Source organism: Petromyzon marinus, chromosome 8, assembly GCF_048934315.1.
Source record: "Petromyzon marinus isolate PM22_M1 ecotype Great Lakes invasive population chromosome 8, UKy_Petmar_22M1.pri1.0, whole genome shotgun sequence".
In the NCBI taxonomy this organism is placed as follows: Eukaryota; Metazoa; Chordata; class Hyperoartia; order Petromyzontiformes; family Petromyzontidae; genus Petromyzon; species Petromyzon marinus.
In genome coordinates this window covers 15,548,501-15,568,808 of record NC_133674.1, presented here as the reverse complement: position 1 = coordinate 15,568,808, position 20,308 = coordinate 15,548,501, and the positions used below count along the sequence as shown (strand labels likewise).

The 20,308-nt window shown below is 41.0% G+C and overlaps 1 protein-coding gene across 6 annotated transcripts; it reads right to left on the bottom strand.

Annotated features, from left to right (window-relative positions):
• Positions 1 to 71: 71 nt before the first annotated feature.
• Positions 72 to 18,963, bottom strand: ZDHHC6 (zDHHC palmitoyltransferase 6). Of its 6 annotated transcripts, XM_032949855.2 has the most exons (13): positions 18,748 to 18,961; positions 16,451 to 16,499; positions 16,261 to 16,316; positions 13,155 to 13,432; positions 12,368 to 12,459; positions 11,050 to 11,242; positions 9,213 to 9,365; positions 8,653 to 8,706; positions 8,065 to 8,232; positions 7,520 to 7,561; positions 6,702 to 6,847; positions 6,036 to 6,070; positions 72 to 3,830 (listed from the first exon to the last, which is right to left on the bottom strand). In XM_032949855.2, the coding sequence occupies exons 4-13, from the start codon at positions 13,422 to 13,424 to the stop codon at positions 3,724 to 3,726; spliced, it is 1,260 nt and encodes a 419-aa protein (XP_032805746.1). In that variant the 5' UTR covers positions 13,425 to 13,432; positions 16,261 to 16,316; positions 16,451 to 16,499; positions 18,748 to 18,961; the 3' UTR covers positions 72 to 3,723. The 6 variants fall into 6 exon arrangements, with proteins under 6 accessions (XP_032805746.1, XP_032805748.1, XP_032805745.1 ...); XM_032949857.2 differs by lacking the exon at positions 16,451 to 16,499 and having other exon boundaries at positions 18,738 to 18,961; XM_032949854.2 differs by lacking the exon at positions 16,451 to 16,499 and having other exon boundaries at positions 18,748 to 18,960.
• Positions 18,964 to 20,308: the final 1,345 nt, after the last annotated feature.

Below are 20,308 nucleotides of genomic sequence, written 5' to 3'. Positions count from 1 at the left end.
ACTGTAACATACATTATTCAATGTGCTTATTCGTATTTTTAAAAAAATAAAAAAACACATTACGAAAACAATTGTTTCTTAGAATTTTTATTCCAGAAATTCTATGCTCTTTCATGCATGTTTCCTTTTAAAATAACGTTCATAAAATATTACACTGTACAATTGGTTATTGCTAGGTGACGTGGAAAATAATTTAGCCAACATGATTGCTGTGTTCCAAAATGGGCTATGTTCCAATGTTCAACACTGGGAATGTATTGGCATCTGTATACCAAATACAGCATACAAATATCAAAAACATATTTCAGGGCTCAAATTTACTCAATGATCCAATCAACTCATTCACTGATATAGTATTAACACTATGGTCTACGGTTTGATTAAAAACTTATATTGGGAGACCACAGACAATACAGCCGTAAATAACAGCAAGCATGTGTAAGATGGAGTTTACAGTACTTCGTTTCACCTGGTCTTCATCTCTGGAAGTAGATTAGTCAAAACAAGTACATTTGACACATTTCAAGATACTGAAATGTTTTGGTGGTTCCTTAGCCTTTACGCAGCATTAATACAAAGGTGAAAATTGTTTACAGGAATACTGTTCATCAGGAACAAACATATAAATCTTTACCTTATTCGACAAAATACCGAAAGACCCATCCAACATTTTCCAAGATCAGTTCAGCACACAACCGCCAATAGGACAAATCCGCATTTAGCAATTCTGGACAATTTTAACCAAAGACTAAACATTCCATACGAAAAATGCACAGACTTCTAAACCCAATGAAGGAGCTCGTGCTTATAGTACTGAACTTGAGTTTAGCGAAATATACCAAAATCATTTAAAGTCTATCAAGAACTGGGTTCAGAATGCAACAATTGGTACGTTAGGCAATGTTTGGCACGAACCTTCAGTGGAGGGCACTTAAGTGTTTCTAGTCTTGTGGAAATCAGGAATACATTTTCTGACTGAACATACATGAACATGTGTATAATGAATCCCACAGTAATTACTTAAATGTCGATGTTTATTGGTAATGCATGTGCTTGTTTAGTACGTGGCAAAAATAGGACAATTTAGCTTGGTAACTGACAGCACGCCGAGATGTATTATGGTTATATTTCCCAATGCGACATACTGAGTGAAAGTATATACAGCATAAGGCCCCATTGACTGCACTTTTCAGGTTATCACATTAAAATCATAAATGTACGACAGATTGTGTCAAACGAATCTGTGAATCCTTGGTGAATATACCGAGAATTATTGAATCTTAACATGAAAATGAGTGATGTTGAACAGAATAGACGAAACAAAAAAATCCAAATCAAGATAAAACCAGCATCTCTGAAAGTGCCAGCCTATTGTTTTCCATAAAGAACTAACGATTTGAATAGTAGTTACAGATTGATGCATGCGAGCTAGTGGTTAAACATAACAAAAAAAACTACCAAATACCCGTGTTTAAGCAATAAACATCAAATAAATATATTCCTCTAAATACCACTGCATCCTCTCTACAAGCCATATTTACTTATAGAGAATGCCCATTGGCACAATCTATCCATTTGCTGTACACAAAATATCTAAAGGCCGTCATAACCAGCTTAGTCAGGGCAACTTCAAATGGGCCGCAGTGCCGATTTGCAGGGCTCTGCTTTCAACGCAACTTTGCTGTCCCTCAGCAGCGTGGCAGCGATGACATTAACACCACCTGTCCACCCTACCCGAGCCACACACACCGCCACCACCACCATTCATTGTTTGGTTTGGAATAAGCTTGGACTTGACGCCCATTCAGCGACTGTGGAAATACTATGTAAACACTGTCACGGGAGTAACAACTCAAATATGACATTTTACTTATTTTAAGGATACAAACATTAATATATTACTTTTTTATGAGTATGGCCTGGGAGATTTTAATACCCTGCTGTATAGCACCACAACTTGGTTGGGTGCCAACATTTTTAAAATGTCTACATCCTCGGCCTTCCCAAGCACTGCATTCTGGAATGTAGTTCGTACACATTCGTGGCTACCACTGCAATTAAAAACTCGCAATTAAATTAGGTGTGTATGTGGACCAAGTGTTCCTATGTGAAACTCGAGAATATAGACAACACATTTGGCCCCAGTAGCTACCTATTGCTACACGATGGCTTAAGACACAATGCTGTTTGGTCTTCAAGACAGCAGCGTTAACACACATTATTTTCTTCTTCTTGTACAAGCCACAGTTAGTTTTAGAACTTGATGAGCCAGATAAATATTTCAGATGAATAAATGACTTTACTCCAACTGTAATTTATCTCAATTCTAGTGTTGGGGAGAGCTGAAACTTAGCAATATGGTTTGGAAAAATGTTATGGATTCACGTACCTAGTACTCGATTAAATAAATATGAAACCATATAAGTGTTAGTGGAAATGAAATGGAACGGTCTGACCAGGCTGGATTTTCACATATTAAGGTGCGGAAAGCATAATCCAATTACAACTACACGTTACATCTAATCTGCGTAGGCTCTGCTTACTGGGCCTGGAGTTTACAAAATCCTACTCTACACTGTGCGGACAGCAAAATCACATGGCAGAGTATATGGGCACCGATGGAGGCTGAGGGTAATACAGTTTTCCCTCACTTTGTGGTAGGTGCGTTCCAAAAAATATAAAGCGAAATCGCGTAGCATAGACCACAATCACACAACCCACAATGCCTGGCCGCATAGTTGCGAGATGTTAACTACCTTGCCTGGTAGAGAGGAAGTCGTGGGTTCGATCCCATCCATGACGCCTGCTGTATATTTGGAGTTTGCAAGTTCTCCCTGTGGTCATGTGGCTTTTTCTCCGGGTCCACCAGTTTTTCCCTCCACATTTAGAAACATGCGTTTAGAGTAGTTGGCTGCTATAAATTTCCACATAAGCCAATTTGTTGAACTATCATTTGTGGCCAGGTCACTTCTGAAAAATAACTCTATAGCTCAGTGGCCCTTACCTGGTAAAATAAATATATTAATAGAGTGAATTCAAATTGCATACAGAGGATTTTGGGTAGAAATAGATTAGCCGCATAATACACTAAAATGAACACAAACCTAACCCGGAAAAAATAAGAGAAATGCGTACATGTATAGTTCTGAGTGGTCACCCAAAAGCAAAATGATGCAAAACATGTAATTGTAGGCAATATTCAAGCTGGCTGACCATTAAGTCAATGACAAGATTTATTCTGCAAAATCTAATATCATTATAGCCAAAGTGGCGGGTTATGCAAATCCACTCCTGTTAAATCGGACCCAACCTATTTCCCAAAGCCAAACAGCATTTCATGCAAACAGCGGAAGCGGAACCTTTGCAACTGAAAGGAAAGGTCAAATACTTTCATTTAGAGGTGTGCACCAAAGGTACGCACATCTCAGAGCACTGTTGTCCTTTAAACATGGTTCATCCTCAAATTCAAGAACACATTAACATATTATAAATTTAGAGCAAAACACGTACAGGATGTAACCATTTAAGTTTTAAAAAATAAATGCTAAATGTATCGTGTTCAGTAGTTTCCTTAATTTATTTCCAGGAACCATTTGTAAACGTTAGCGCATCTGTGAAGAAGGTTTCTATTTTGTGTTTAGCATAATTTTCCAAGCATATGCGCTTTTTGCACATTTGCCGTAGAGCGGTGTCGCGGGGAGAAGGGTGCTACATCTCTGCACGTCAGGAATTCTTCTTGCCCTCAGTGGAGTTCTCCGTGCTCTCCATGTCCGGGAGGGAGATGCGCTCAGCACAGCGACGGGGAAACCAACCACGCTCCCGCTCTCCTTCTGCAGCATGCGCACACACAACATACGTCATACACTCACGTGCCACGTGCACCACGCGCGTCGCACGTGCCATGCACACACCCCCGCATGTGCTACACACAACACACGCATCACTCACATGCCACACACACACCACGCGTGTCACACTCATGCACCATACTCTCACGGCTGCCTCTGACCAAATAACCTGGAATGAGCCCCATCTCATCAGAGTTCGGAAACTAAGCAGGTTTGAAACTGTATAGTGATTGAATTATAATAATCGTTGTGATGTATTCTATGCTCCCTGTCTCCATCTAATTGCACTGACCACCACGAGCCTCAGTGTGGGGAGGCCCTTATCTAGCAATGGATTAAAGAGACGTATATATGTACAATAAACTTCCATACACATTACAGGATGGTGTTTCAAGTAAACTCAATGTTCTTTACCATGGTGAAATCTCACGGAGGATTATTAAAGACCCGAGATACACGATGCCATTTCAGTGCAATCGATGTGGGCGTATAATTAAAGACTGCACAGGATTGCAAACCATCGATCGCAAGCAAGCGTTCGAGGTGACACTGCAACAGTGCAATACTGTCCCAAAGGGTGCCATGAGACAGGAAACAAGACACACGCTACATAAACACATGTATAAATATACATAAACAAGCACACTCACACACACATATACACACACATGCTTACACCAGATGTCAGGGTAGTGTTCTTAACGAGCAACAACAAGGCAGGCATGGTGCAAGCGCAGAAAATGTGCATATACACTGCACAAGGTACTCGTATAAAGAGGAGTCAACCTTGACGCCCAGGACTGGTTCATATAACACTCGCCATCGATGTTAGCCATGGCCAATGCTCGAACAACATTAATGTCACAGTGAGCTAACTACTACGCCACCATGCGTGTTGTACCGGAACACACACACACACATCCAAATCCACATGACTATTGTACGCACACAAAACAAATGTGCACACGCCCATTAATTACCACGCAAACGGTCTCTCTCTCTCACACACCTGGCGTACATACACACAAAAACGAGCACGCATATTTGCGATTCTCACACAAGGAAACAGCTGCTGTACAACAACCAACATTTGGCACTAAGTGGTGGTGACATCACCACAGCACGTGTGCCAGGCGAGGTGAACTCTGAGGCTACGTTGACAATTGTGTCAGATTGCAAAATAAAAAACCGGGATCAATCACGCAACTGCACTGCGACCAATTGCATCGTGTAAAAAATACACAATAGTGACGCAACTGAAAGCCCTCAGACGGAATTCACTGAAATTGCATCGTGTTATTTAGGCCTTCACTCTTTCAAAGAGGGAGACTTTGGGCAGTTTTTGTACATAATCAATTTACTGTGCTTAATTCCATCGGTTAAGTGCCCTCCGAGATCAACCCATGTCTTTGATTTAGGAACTTGCGAATTCCATGGATGTTAATGGCGGTGGTTAGAAACGCACCTCTTGTACGTTTATCAAAGTAGAACTTGAGAATGCGGAGGTAGAAGACTTCACTCATTTAAGTAGCAAGGTGTATAATCAAGAGGGTTGCAAGGTCAAGAGATGTTAGGAAAGTGAAGTCAACATTGGTGTTACAAGGCACTCTTTCGAGAGATGGTAATGTTCATATTACTGCATGAGTGGGAATGGGATTTTAATAAAGCAACTAGAAGAAAAGCTTTAGGCCTTTTAATACTAGCGGCCGTGGAGAATTGCTAGGAAATTCATGTCAGGATAGGGTGAGCACATTGGACATTCATAAGTGAACATGCCAAAATTAGTGCAGATGCAACAAGTGAGTTGTGATGGGTGCACTGTGTGTGCTACATGGTGGGCAACACATTACCAGGACAGGTATATCTCAGCAACTAGATGTGGGTGATCAAAGGGAAGATCTACAGGAAAATGAAAAAGTAAATTAAGGCAAATCTTGGGATGGGCGTAAATGTTGTAAGATGTGCTGGATCTAGCAGCAGGAAGTGATGGGAAAGTGTGGTGGCATCAATGACGTCTGAGAACTCTTGAGCTTGATGAAACGTTAAGAGTGCTTTAGTTGTATAATTTTGATAATTTGTGAATTTATATTAACTAAAGGCACACAATGACCCACATTGGTTAAAATATACTTCAGAGCTTGTAACATCCACTGAAAAATTGTTAGGCACAGCTTTTTGGACACTTACCACCATCGGCAACCTTTTCTCCATAAAACCAGTGCCTATGTAAAACACAGTGAAAAGAAAAAGGCTTCATAAATCAGATGTCAACTCCAATGTATAAAATAATATAAAATTATCCAACATGTATTAAAAATTATAGGAAAAGTTACACGGCAGCAAATGTGGTCATAATTTGCACTGTGTCCACTTGAGATATTCAGTTGAACAATTTTACTTTATCAACCAAGTGTATCTAATGGAGGTAGTTAATTTACATACAACTATTTGAAAGATTCATTATCATCAGCCAAGTTCGATTCACTGCTGATTCAGGGCCTCCCCAAAGCAATCCCCATTTACCATTGTTCTGCAATATAACAATCCACCTGGCACCTGCACAGAGGCCGATTTCATTGCTCCATCTCCATGGTGGTCACACATCTTGTAGACCAATCTCCCTAGTAACCGTATTCGATTCTAAGAACAAAATCACAATTCCAGCCTAGGAATCACGTAGCAATTTCCCGTTTCTAATTTCCGTGCAAATAATAATAAAACATTTTATTTGTGAGCGCTTTTCTGAATACTCAAAGACAAAATAATTTTCGTAAGTATCAATAAGAAAATGCAGGGGGCTTTACTGACAAACAAATGAGGCTGTTTCATGCAAGACCGCCTCGCCGCGCATACTTGGTGGCGCGCGTGATGAGCACAACATCGCCCTGCGTCAGCTTGATGCGAGGCTCATCCGTGCAGGGCATCCCGAAGAGCGTCCTCACGCCCTTGGTGATGGGGCAGCACGCGCCGCTGTAGTTCTCCGAAGCACGGTACGGCACCTGCAAATGCGCCGTGACCACGCTGTAGCCTCGGTCGACACAAATCTCACTCGAGCGCCACTGGCTGGTGTCAAGCCGAAACGGCTTTGGTGAATGATAATCTCATTCTTATAACTCCTGTCAAAAAAACTATGGCAACTTAAGTCGATATTAAGCTAGTGTGACTGGTCACTCTTGAGGCTGTAGAGTTTCAAGCGAATAAGTACACGAAAGTGTGGTAATGTGTTACGTGACAGCATAATAATTAAGCCAATTTTTTTATCCACCAAACCCTGAGTCTCAGGTCTTTTCTAGAAGGTTCTTTCACTGGGATGTTAAGTCAATTTCTTCTAAGAATTTTTTTAAAATCAACTATGCAGTGCAGTTAAATCTACACTCACATTTAGTTAGCACGTATGTTTGCTATACTGTGAAAACATGCTATACATATGTATGTACAACTTCTTTCGCAGTGTGCACAGCCAACCGTGCTAATCGGAGGTGCATGGATATACAATATCCTATGACAGACAGCATGTCATTACAGTGCAGAGCTTTGCAGTTTAATTCCACATGCAAAAAAGGTAGTTAGGATGTATGATAGTGTGATTGTTTTCACTAAATTTGGTATTGCGTTCCTTGACAATGAGTCTAGCGTCTGTCTAGCTTGTCATACTAAGAACATCTACTCACAGTCCTGGCTCTCTTGTCAGCCTTCTGCTTGAGCTGCTCCACCTGAAACATAACATAGTCTCTTGTAAGCAGAGCATTTAAACATATTATTAGAGAAATTGTAGTTATTTAAGTAAACAGTGCATGACCTTACTTAGCTTTATATGTTTTGGTCATCATTCATGTGATTACATTTATAAACCTGACTTAACTGAAATTAATATATGGAGATTCAACTTGGGAAAAGTGCTCCCACATAACACCATGGATTCCCATCAAAATCCATTATCAAGCAATCCTGATTAATATATATAAAATATAACAGTATTGATGAGATTAAAGTCGGCCTTGCAAACAACACAAACTGCATAGTATTCAGCAACTGGTGAGCAACTCACTGAAGGAAACATGTCGCGGTTCTAATATACAGTGGGTGGAAGACCTTCATACCCAATGCTGTTATGAGTCCATATCGGCTTAATATACAGGGGTACACTCACATTCTATACCATCGCGGCATGCTGGCAATGTGCGGTGCATGTCGGTGAGGTGTGGTGCAGAAGTACCGTGAGCGTGTAGGGGTCGCAGCCCTCGTGAAGGGCCCAGTGCACGCCGTTCCCACGCGGCATGCCCTTGAGCGTCACCACCTGTTTGAAGTTTGCCCAGCGTGAGCCGAGATCGTACGGAAACACAAACTTCTCGTCGAGTTTATAATAGTTGATTCTGTCCCGTGCCTGAAAGGACAAGGGAGACAAGAGAAGGGTTAACCTGGTGGATCGTTGTATTTTTTAGTATTATTGCTGCAGGCTTAAACATGAGTAATAAACAAATTAATATTTTAGTTTCAGTCCTTTTCACAGCAGTATTACTGTTCAGTACACATCCAAATGTCAAATAGTTATATGTTCATAAGTCATGCAAACCTGATATGATTTGTACACAATCAACAAAAAGACATTTCGGATCAGATCAGAAGTGGATATAACATATATCGTTGTGAATTCTAGACACTGGTAATGTGACATATTTAATATTTAAATATCCCCATTGTAAAACACTTTTTCATGACAGTCTGAACCAGAAAACTATTTTTAAATTAAAAACCAGATTTATTTTTTCCACATAACTCTTATTTAAAGTACTTTCTTTCTTACCTTTTCTTCAATCCAGGTTTCAATGGAAGTTTTGTTTCTCAAAATAATTTTAATCTGCAAAGAAAATAAGGGTACAACTTATTTAGCTATGACATGTATCCAAGTACTTGTGGTAAAACAGCCGAAACAACGTGTGCGCCCTAATCAGTTTGGCTGCAGGAAGACTTTGAAATCCTGAATTAAGGAATATGGAAGCTACAGAAGGTGTGCTCTAATAATTGAAAGCAGTAATTGGACAAGGCAACATGCAAGTTGATGAACTTTTGAAAACCACCGCTTCGTTGGCAAGTGAAAAATATACATGCACATCATGAAATTAAGTCTTGTTTATTTTTCTTTCGTATGGCTGAAGTAGATGCAGAACAAGCAACTGCAATTTCACATTCAGGCGGTCAAGCCAGATAACCACGTCAGGAGCAGCGAAATATGCATCGCTGCAATGTCTCCTTCGCATTTGTGGATCGGGCATTGCTTCGTTCTACGGAGTATGGTCTGTTCTGCATGACCACGGTCGCACGCTGGAGACTTTGTAATAATCCTGCTGCAAAAGAGAGACAAACCTGTACACAGAAAAGCATTCCCACGGCAATGGTAGTGCCCACAGCAAGGCCCAGAGCGAACAGGGATGCAGCAAAAGCTGAAACTCCGAACGGTACAGGTCCCACGGGCGGAGCCGACACGTCGATCTGCAGTTTTGTCATCCCAAAGGAGATCTGCAGCATGGGATACGAGACACCATGGATAGCGTCGGGGAACATTGCAACACAACCAACTGGGACCCAACTTCCGTACCCCTCCACGCGATAAGCAAAAATTGTGTGCCATATTTTAAAACCTTTCACACAGAAGTGGGATTATAAAAATACGACTTCTGTTTTCGTGACAAACACTGCCAAGAGTGGCAAGTAAAAAAATATACATTGCCGTACAATTTATGAAATTCACCTATTGGGTTGCAAAACATACAAAATATTTATTCTGAATGAATGTAAAACAGTAAAGTTGTGCAATAAAACAGGAGGACTTTATATAGAAAAAATGGGTTTGCTCAATTTTCCCAGAATTTTTTTAAATTGTAAAAAAATATTAGAAAGCTGCAGTGTTAAGCAAAACTTACTTTGATTAGTGTATTCGAGATTCAATTTAATCCTTACAAGAATGTGATATGGTCAATGACAAATGGGGAAACAGTTTATAACAAAATTAAGTAGTTATTGAACTATGTATTTAGTCTATATCTAAAGAACTCACGAGCCATTGCTTTGTCAGTAGTTATTTCTCCATCAGAATGAAAAGTTAACTGGTGTATCATCAAGAGGTTACAAGAATACAGCTTTTCCATATCCTATAACAATTAATTTGATTTCGTGATTATTAAAATCATATACATTTGTAATTGCCTACCAGATAACAAATATAAGCCAAGTAAATCAAATTTTACAATTTACACTTTTGAATGCATGTTTGTTCTGTTTGTAACAAGAGATTAACTGTGAAATATTTCGTTATAAAGAGGTAACCGAGTATGATATAACAGGAAAAAAAATGAATTCACATGAGGCCTGAGTAATTAGTAAATGCAAGTAATGCCAAAAAATATTACCTTGAATTGACAGAAGGATGCAGAGGACAAGAATGAATAAGTGGGTCAAGATTGTGAAAATGGAAGTTAGCCCACAGACGAAAACTTGTACATGAGAGTGCATGCGTTTGCGTGACACAAAGCATCGCTATCAGGATTGTAGGCATATCTGCGCTTACCGACACTGAAGCCAGGCGAACGATATATTTTGCTAAAAGGAACCTAAACCAATCCACTGTTTATCACATGTAGAGCCACAATGCTCAACCAGGCCCACGCTGTGATGCCTCGAAGCTCCGATTAATTTCAGGTCACCAGTGCAGCCACAAGGACCCATGGACTAAGCGTGTATGGTTGCATGGTTCCTGGGCTATACATTATCACTGCAAAGCGGCTTGCACTTTATGGTAAAAAGGCAGAGCTCAGGAGAATTGTAAGGCACTTGAGCCATAAATTTAAAAAGCGATGGTGCAAAAGTATGATGATATATTTCTCCTGACATTACTGCCAATTTAAAATTTATAATGATGTAATGTGCAGTTTGCAAAACGTTTAAAAAAGACAAACGTATGCCGCATTGGACTCATGAGCACCAATGCTAATTCATATTTTATGGTGTTCCCTTTGAGGTTGCTTAGTCCAGGGCAGGACTCACTCACACAACCACGAAACCCGGACCCACGGAAGAAAAGCGTTTGGGAAGGCCAGCCTTGGAAGGAACACCCGATTCAGACGCAGATGCAGACGGGTTAGATACAGTTTCAAGAACGTGCTGTGCAGAAAAGGAAGAAAAGGAGGAAGGTGTTGAGTACTGCCCTGCAGGAGAGCCAGTGGGAGCAGGAGCTGACCCTGTGGTACAGCTGGCTATAGATGGTCAGAGAGATGATGGCAGATGCGTGCAAGCAGCCCAGCGGTGCCAGCAGCAGGAACCACGTGAAGTACGCATGGTTGTAGTGGCCACAGCAGTTGTTGATCCATGGGCAGTGGTGGTCCATCTTCATCACGCACCTGAAATGCATGCACACAATACAAAACAACTGTCTATTACGACTGTTCTCGAGCAGGCGTGCACATGGTAACGCATTGTCAAGTCTCAACAATGCAAGCTAATGTTTGATATAATGGTACTTATTAAGAGCGCAACATTTCACACCACCCTCCTCTGCCAGTCACTAAAATATTAAGTAAACTGCACAAAAACAGCTGCCCCCATTCTTGATGCAGGAAGACGGTTTGAATGATTCATTAACTGCTGCAGGCAATAATTATATATAATATGCATATATTATCTAAACTAAACCTTAAGGAACTGTGTCGGGTGTGACACACCACAATAGATTAAAAACAATAAACTATTTACAATTTTTATTTCACTAGGTAAGGCCCATTGAGCTATTTAGGTCTTTTCAGAAGCGACCTGGCCACAAATGGTAGCTCAACAACGTGGCATATCATTTGGACATTTATAGGAGCCAAATACTCTAAACGCAAGTTTCTAAATCTGGAGGGAAAACACTTATGAAGCGGATAAAAATCCAAGCGACTACAGGGTGAGACGTGTAGACTCCAAATACACAGGCGTCAGGGCCTGCGTATTTTGAGTTGAACCCACGACCTATTGTATACCAGGCGAGATAGTTAACATCTCGCCACCGAAGCGCCCCAATGGTCATCTATCATGGTCATCCATAACAGGTTTTTTTGGGTTAGAGTGCGAAAATATATAAAAGTGTCGTTAAACCCGCCACTACCAGACACAGACAATTAGTAAGGTTTGTCACGTAAACAGTGTGCTGTATTATGTAAACGGTGTTAAAGTTCAACTGTGTTTACTAGTAACAAATTGGCATGTTCCGTCTAGGTGACAAACTTTACTAATTGGCTGTGTCGGGTGGTGGCGGGTTTAACGACACTTTTATATGTTTACGCGATCTAAACCAAAAAACCTGTATGACGGATATTGGTCACGAAAGCCTACGTGTTAAACTTTCATGGTCATCATTACCATTGCCTGGTTTAGCTAATGTTCAGAGAAAGGTATGTTCTTATAGCCTTTAGACGCACACATGAAAATAAACGGCAACTAAACCTGCTAATATCATAAACCGACGATTGAGGACATGGTTTTCTGACCTGTTACACTTGCGGCAGTGGTGTGAGCGTGGGGGCTTGTACCCCTGGCAGATGTTGCAATACTGCAAGTACTGTACATCCTCCGGCTTTTCCTAGAGAACAGTCAGCAATACCTTATTCAGTCCACATCACTTACATAAAGAGACCTGGCCACAATGTTTTAGGACTCTGAAGCTATGCAACTTATCAGTGACTGTGTCTTAAGAGCAACAGAGGTGTTAAGAGAGTAAATCAAACACATATTGTAAGGATCAAAATATATATATTTTTTTAATTAATGTTTGATCAAGAACTTACCTGACAACAAATGTAACAATGTTGGATTACACTGCACTTTTATATAGACTTTCAACTGTTTCATCAGTATTTTATAAATGAACACTAGGAAAACAAACGTATCTATGGTATCAGTGAAAGATATTCCATAACACTGTTTGCAAGACAGTCACTGATATCAAGCTTACAATGTGTCCAAGTATCATGTTACAAAATTGCTAAACTGTAATTTTCTGTCCCGTGACAAGGCAACCGTTTGGGCTAAAGTCCAACATGGCAATACTTAGTACACCAACGATGATGATGCAAAAACATCACCATGTGCTGATGATATATATGCATAAGTTCCTGCAGTTGCGGAATCACCAAATTCTTGGCAATGCGAGACACTTCTGCACTTAGCCGCCGACAATAATGGATCCCTATGGCGCCATATATCCTTCACTTTAATGCATGACGTTAAGTGCGATGGTGAAGATGAGTGATGTGAGCACGACCGCCGAGTACGTACGGGCTTCCAGCCGTAAGGCACATAGCCAGGCCCCACGAACATGGCACTGAAGTAGTTGTAGAGGATGAGAAAAGCCCAGAGGGAGAGCACGGCGAGGTTGAGAAGCCCGCCGGGTGTATCGGTGGGCCAGTACCACAGCAGCGAGTCCAGGATGGCCATGCAGGTGCACACGGTGATTACGGAGAGCGCCACGGCCGGACCCCAGTGGCAGAGGCGAATGAGACCCATCTCCTCCCTCTGATCTGACAGGCCCGAGCTTACCCTCCCCATTGCGGCACCTGTGAAGGCAAATTTCAAAAATTCAAGCGTTGCACTCATCATCTTTTTTAAATGACATACAATATCTATTTAATGCTTTCAAACCAAGGTTGAAAAAGTATGAATGCCTTAGTTATTTCCATCTATCTGTTCATATGTTAGGGACTTACTCTAGAGAAAACAGGACAAATTGTTAAAATGCTTGCCCAAATTTTGATAAAAACGACTGCTAAAAGAGTATTTAACTTCACATCCCATGCACGCCTCCCCTATCCTGTCGGTCATGTGCTGTATGACGTTCTCTTGTTGTGCTGCTTGGAACAATGTTATCACCAAATACTACCGAGGACAAACGCATGTTAGTATTACAAAATCCACGCATATGCATGATTTATCTTCCTTGTTTATAAACAATACTTATTTTGATGTTCATATTCTGTGTGCAAGCACATCCGTTTTGTCAATCCACTGCTGGATAAGGACCTCCCGACGACGTGCGGGTTAGTGAAGGCTATTTGACTATACTTTACCAAGCTGGTCAGTGCACGTTGATAAAGGAGGGCAGTGTCAATGTGAGGGCAGTATAAACGTGGGAGCAGAGGAGTGTACAATGGACTTTGCTGCACTGTACACATCGTGGCCATATACCTAACCCTGTATACCACATATCACATAAAAACTTCATGGAAGTACGTCACAAAAAAGTTAAACATACAAATCAAAATATATAACAATATTAGTGTGCTTGGAATAATAGTGACTTGCTTGTGGTAATTTTGACTGTACTTTGCAGGCATGAATTTACTTTTGCTACATACATAGATGCCAACCAATTCACTCTCTCAGCATATACATGTTATGCATTTTATAAAACTTTAAGTGATTAATGTCACTTGTTCTTAGGCACATGAATAATTTTATTGAGATTTAGTCATTTCCTTCCACAACTCAGGGAAAATAACTTCAAATTACCTACTATAAACACCCATTAACGTCTGTTTGTCCTGCGTGTGACGTCACTCCACATGAGGCCCACCCTCCCGCGTGACGTCACTCCACAGGAGGCTCACCCCCTCTCATTACTATTCATGAGTGGGTCGATTTTTACACTAACACAGAGGAAGGTGGAGCTGAATTAAATAATTTATTCCGCAAAGTCGCTTCAAATATGACGTTTCTTTACAGAAAGTGACTGTAAAAAATAAATCTACGCAGCACAGTGCTACATCCGTGCGTGACGTCCCTGCAAAAGAGCCCCCCCCCCCCCTTCATTAATATTCATGCCAGCGTGGAAATGTAACTAACGCACAAGGTCGCGCACTCCACATGCCGCACCCCTCCCCTCATTAATTATGAGTGTGACGTCACTCCAGATGCCGCACCCCTACACAATAACCATGAGGGGGTGACGTCACTACACATACCGCACCCCTCCCCAATACCATTAGCGGGTGACGTCACTCCACATGGGGCAACACCCCCCTCATTAATAATCATGAGCTGAACAATGTTTCTCTTTAATATTTCAGATTTACTGCAATATACACCCATCCTTGGACGGGCAAAAAAGCTAGTTGGATTTATTCAAACACTATCAAATGCAACGGACAATTCTAAATTAATAAATGTTCCTTTGAGGAAATATATCACAGTTAAGAAAATGATGTCCACATTGGCTCGGGCTCATATATACAGTACGCACAACATTGAACCTTGGGGTCAGGCACAAATCAATGTACGTGACAATTCACATGACTGGATGGAGCAGCAGCAAGCTAGAACCTGCCAAGCTCCTGCAAGTGTTTGCCATGAACAGTGTCATGGTATACAGTTACCACGTGTCACTGGGTTTGCCATAACAAACACATAGCATAGTTATTCTTTGGGTCTTTCGGTAAAGTCACGTAGATAGGTTCAAAGAAAATAAGGAAATGACAAAAGACTACGACGTTTCGATCGCAACACAAGCAGTCGTCCCCCCTTTCCTGATGATGACCGCTTGTGTTGCGATCGAAACGTCGTAGTCTTTTGTTATCTTTGAACCTATCTAGGTGACTTTACCGAAAGACCCAAATAATAAGAATTCCTGAAGTCATGAAAGCTTTAAGTCAAGATTAAAAATTCAAGTTTATGGACAATACCCACATAAGATATTTAGTCGATATTTTAAAATGGCAAGTGATTTTATAAGAGGTCCATTTTGACTTGTGTGATGATTAAGTCAACCATAAACCTCACCAATAAAACAACACACAACTCATTCTTATGATTCCTGTGGAGTCAGCCGATATGAAGCAATTCCATGTATATATCCCATAAGGAACCTGGGAAACCAATCCTCACTAAAGTGAATAATGAATTCATCTGTGTTGTAATTTCCTTTTTTAATCTATATTTTTTATAAAAAATATCTTACAGGCAGTGAAATATAACGCAGTGAGTTTCTCTGGAAAATACAGATGTGTGGCTTTAAGAATATTACAAATATAACATAATAATATTATAATACATCTTTTTGTAAGCCACCTTCAATGCAAACATTTTAAACAAGAGTAAAAAAGGGATTTTCATATCATGTTTATTCCTTTATGTAGTTTTCTATTACAAATATTGCATTTCATGCCACTTTAACGAGGTGCATTTCCACCAAATCAGCCAAACAAGATTTACTTCTACAGTATATGCATAATCGCTACAAGCAAGCACAAACAAACACAATACATTAGCAGGTAATGTTGCCAGATAAAAAAAAAATCCATTCAAGTTATATAAACCACCAAATATTTTTTTTAAAAATCGTTGACAATCTTTTATCAGGTGTTTGCAGTACTGTAGTAGTCCACCAAACCTTTCTTGTGCTTTGGGTTTGTACTTTGCTTGTCTTGGGGGAGTTGTTACACCATGCTGTGTGAAAACAAAATAATGCCAAGGCATTTACTGCATGCACTTGCATTGACATGCTCACGACACTAAAGCGAACCACATTTAATTAAGGTAACAGTATTGTATATAAAAGCAGACAAACTAGCCATACTTACAAGATTTTTTAGTTATAGCCTGAAGAATGCCTCCACTCCAACAAGTCAGCTTAAATGGGTGAATGAAAAAAGTAAATTCATCGTTCCAATATACTGTGAACAATGTCTATATTAATTCATCTTCATTGAAATTTCCATAATGTTTAATCATACATAAATTGCTTAATAGGAGATACAGGAATGGATGTAGAAAGCTCGTTATTGTATACATTACAGTAGTGCAAAGTTGAAAAGTGGCTGTTATGACAACACAAGAGGCTCTCACAAAAGCAGATGCCTGCTGAACTGTCCACGTGGAGTTAATGTTGATTAAATTGACATTGTGTCACAGACATGTGGGAATGACACACCCAATTAAACAGCCACTCCAGCAAAATCCCACACACTCGCATACTTGCAATGATAGCCAAGAAAGCCAACGAGGTGATGACCAATGGTGGAATTCTACAAGGATAATTACGAGCAGCCGAAGGCTTGATGGTATTTACGCATGACTGGTGAATTTGCGCTATACTAAGCTATAAAGCACAACGTATGCATTGCCCTTTTGCAGGTGTGAATCGTCACTGTTGGTTTGTGTCCTTGCAAGTAAATCTAATTTTATGGGCAGTTGGCAGGGTGGTGTACTTGGGTTTGCATCCAATGATTGCAGGATAAACTTAACATTTCTGCCATAGTTGGGTGGTGCAGACTTTAAAAGCTGCTTAGCTAGCTGCTGCTGCCCTTTATGCTACAGTGCATACAATTCCAATCCCTCTACAGCTTTTGAAAAAGAAACATTTATGCCAAGCGCAATGGACCAAATTATCTCGTGGTGTGAATAATTAAGCTCTATAATAACAACGTTAAGTGTGCGCAAGATTTTCAGTTGCTTCATTTAAAAAAAATGTAGCTACGGTACATTCATACAGAACACTCTTTCCTTCTTCTAAATCATTTGAAAATAAAATTCATTCGGAGAAAACCAACTTCAACCCTTGTTAACATCAGGAGGGCCATCTCCAGCCACATTCGGTCTCAAGACCCATCGAGCTGCGTTTTCCCAACGAGGTCTCTCTCCACTTCTCAATGTCGACCTCACTCAGCTTGGTGACCGTGACGGGCAGTGTCCCCTACTAAACCAAGCCAAATCAAACAACGCAGAATCTAGGACTCAATAGGAATTGTTTCAGAACATTACTTCTTTGGTTCTTTCGGTAAAGTCACGTAGTTTGAGAATACAATAATAAAATAAAAGGCCACTTGTGTTGTGGCCGAAACGTCGTGAGAATTTTATTGTGTTATTTTATTTTATTAATTTATTATTTTATTCTCATTCTACGTGACTTTACCGAAAGAACCAAAGAAGATGAATCCTTGCAGTCACGAAAGCTTTTAAATCGAAATTTAAGGCAAGAGTTATTACAAAACGAGCCCACAATTTGAATGAATGGCCAAGGTATTATTGTTTTTCTTCTTTTACCAGCAAAACCGATTTACTGTTGCCTTAAATACATTATACAATTACAATTAACTAACGCGTCGCGCGAACGAACACAAAGGCGTCTTGACGTTGAAAGTAAATGTTTAAAACCCGTTGAGAAGTCATTGTTAACTAAGATTATCTTGTTCAAGGAAGATCCCCGAGTCATAAACACAGTACAGTAACATTCTAAACGCGCGATTACGAGGCTGGGGACACTGAACGGACAAGGCCAGTTTGTCGGACGAGTAATAATTAAATTTCCTAAGTAGTTCCACTCGACGATTGGATAGCAATGTTATCAACGACAACCTGAAAACATTCACATCAAGGCGGTGTTTATATTACAGTAAACAAATCCAGTCACTGCCGTGAAGAATCTCTTGCATTCCTTCGCTGCACGAACACAAACATACACACCACGTTTACCGAATAACCGAACGTCAGGCACAACGCTACGATTGACCACACCAACTCACATCGAGAAGCAAGCATGTGGGACGGGCTGGGTGATAACAAACAACAAAAATCTAAATTACAGAACAGTGAACACCGTCACGGACACCACACGATAAGGCTGCCGCCGGCGTTTCCATTCAATTAAGTAGGCCCGAGCCGCGCACCTCGGAGCCTTACGCTTTTCCTAGCCCGCCCTGCTGGCCGAGGGCGCATCTAGCAAGGCGTGGTGTGACCACACCTACACCCCCCCCACCCACCCATATAGCGACCTCGCTCATAAGCGCCGGTGACAACTGCCGCCTGCAACTCCTCTTCGGCTGCCTCTGAGCAAAACGACAAAATGAGAGACGGAACGAGTGGAGAGACCATCGCTTACGCGGTTGTAGGGAGGTGGTTCATCTCTTCCTGTTGCTTCTCTGGACGGCGACTCCACGCTCGCCCGAAACTCAGTCGCTCCACATCCCGCCCCCAGCGGCGTGTTGGAGGGGTGGGTGGGGAGGAGGCGGTGAGGCACCACAGCTTCTGCGCGAGCGCGACGCACAAACAACGGGCAGCCCCGAAGCTTGTGCCCCGTTAATCGAACGGACCCGATACGGACGCCCGCCCATTCGGATCGATTCCCGTGACTAGCAACACGTGCCGGGAATGAATCGTTTTCGAGCAAATCGACGCGTTAGGAATCGTGGCAATCGAACGGTTGAGGGGGGGTGTGGGCTGCGATCGGAAGAGATGAGACAGTTTTTTGACAGTTTCTTTATTTTGGTATAGCCGTGAGCCATTCGGCTCTTGAATCGGATGCAACCACAACAAACAAAAAAACAAAAACACGAACAAGAAAAAACATCTTAAAGTGACTATGTGACTGCAAACAGAAAATCCATGAAAAAAAACAGCAAAATATTCCTGAAAAAAGCACCGTACACCAACGCTGTGTGCAAAAAATCCCAGTGGGATGCAAGTCAAACAACAACCACCACAAAAACTTAGATTAAGGCCATCAGTCTAACTCCGTACTACAACAAAACAAACATGTCCAAACCAAAAAACTTTTCGAAATCACCAAAAAATAAAGCCATAATTGCAACGGAACAGTGATCATAGGGACTGTGACCGAATTTTTACAATAAACTACATAAATAACATGTAACACCAAATCCTAGAGCCATAGCTGGCTGCATGAGTTACTCCACAACAACAGAAGCATCAGTCGGAGTATCAAATTTTTCAATGTACCTTTAAGATCAGCACGCTAAATCAAAATACAGATAATACTTTGCAGTGTCATCCGGAGCGAAACATTTTATTTTACGCCAATGAATAGCAGTGGCAGCTAGGGGTGTACAACTCCTCTAGAGCAGATTTGAGAGAAGATCTCATTGGTACCGATTCAAGTTGCAGTTTATTGGCAATAGCATTCCAGACCCTGGGGGCATCAAAAGCAAAGGCCCTTCCTCCCAGTTTTTGTACGGCAATAGGGAATGTGAAGCTGGTAAATGAGCGAAGACCTGAGGTCAAATTTGTTCTTTGAAACAGAGAGGAGATCCAGCAGGTAGTCTGCGGATTTTTTTGTAAGTACATCGTGAATAAATAAGATCAGGTGCACAAGCCGTCGAACATTAAGAGATGTTAAGTTTGACCCAATGTAGAGATCACAGTGGTGAGTCCTATATGGGCAGTTCAATGTAAATCTTAAGGCCGAGTGATATATGGAATCAAGCTTCTTCAGTACAGTACTTGGGGCTGATTTATACACGATGTCACAGTAGTCAAGTAGAGGCAGTATGGTAGCTTTTATCAATTCCAAACGGAACATTGGGGGGAAGCAGTACTTGTGTCGATACAGAAACCCAATTTTTATTTGTCTTTTTACCAATATAATCAATGTAATCTTCAAAATTCAGTTTTGAATCCAGGATGGCCCCAAGATACTTATAGAT

Bases quoted from the DNA above. Each gene is read 5' to 3' on its own strand.
- ZDHHC6 (XM_032949857.2), bottom strand. From the start codon at position 13,424: ATGGGGAGGGTAAGCTCGGGCCTGTCAGATCAGAGGGAGGAGATGGGT. The intron at 9,366-11,049 runs GCAGTACTCAAC...CCCATGCTGCAG, and splicing joins CCCACTGGCTCTCCTGCAGG to ATCTCCTTTGGGATGACAAA. The intron at 7,562-8,064 runs GTACTTCTGCAC...GTTATGTTTCAG, and splicing joins GCGACCCCTACACGCTCACG to GTGGAGCAGCTCAAGCAGAA.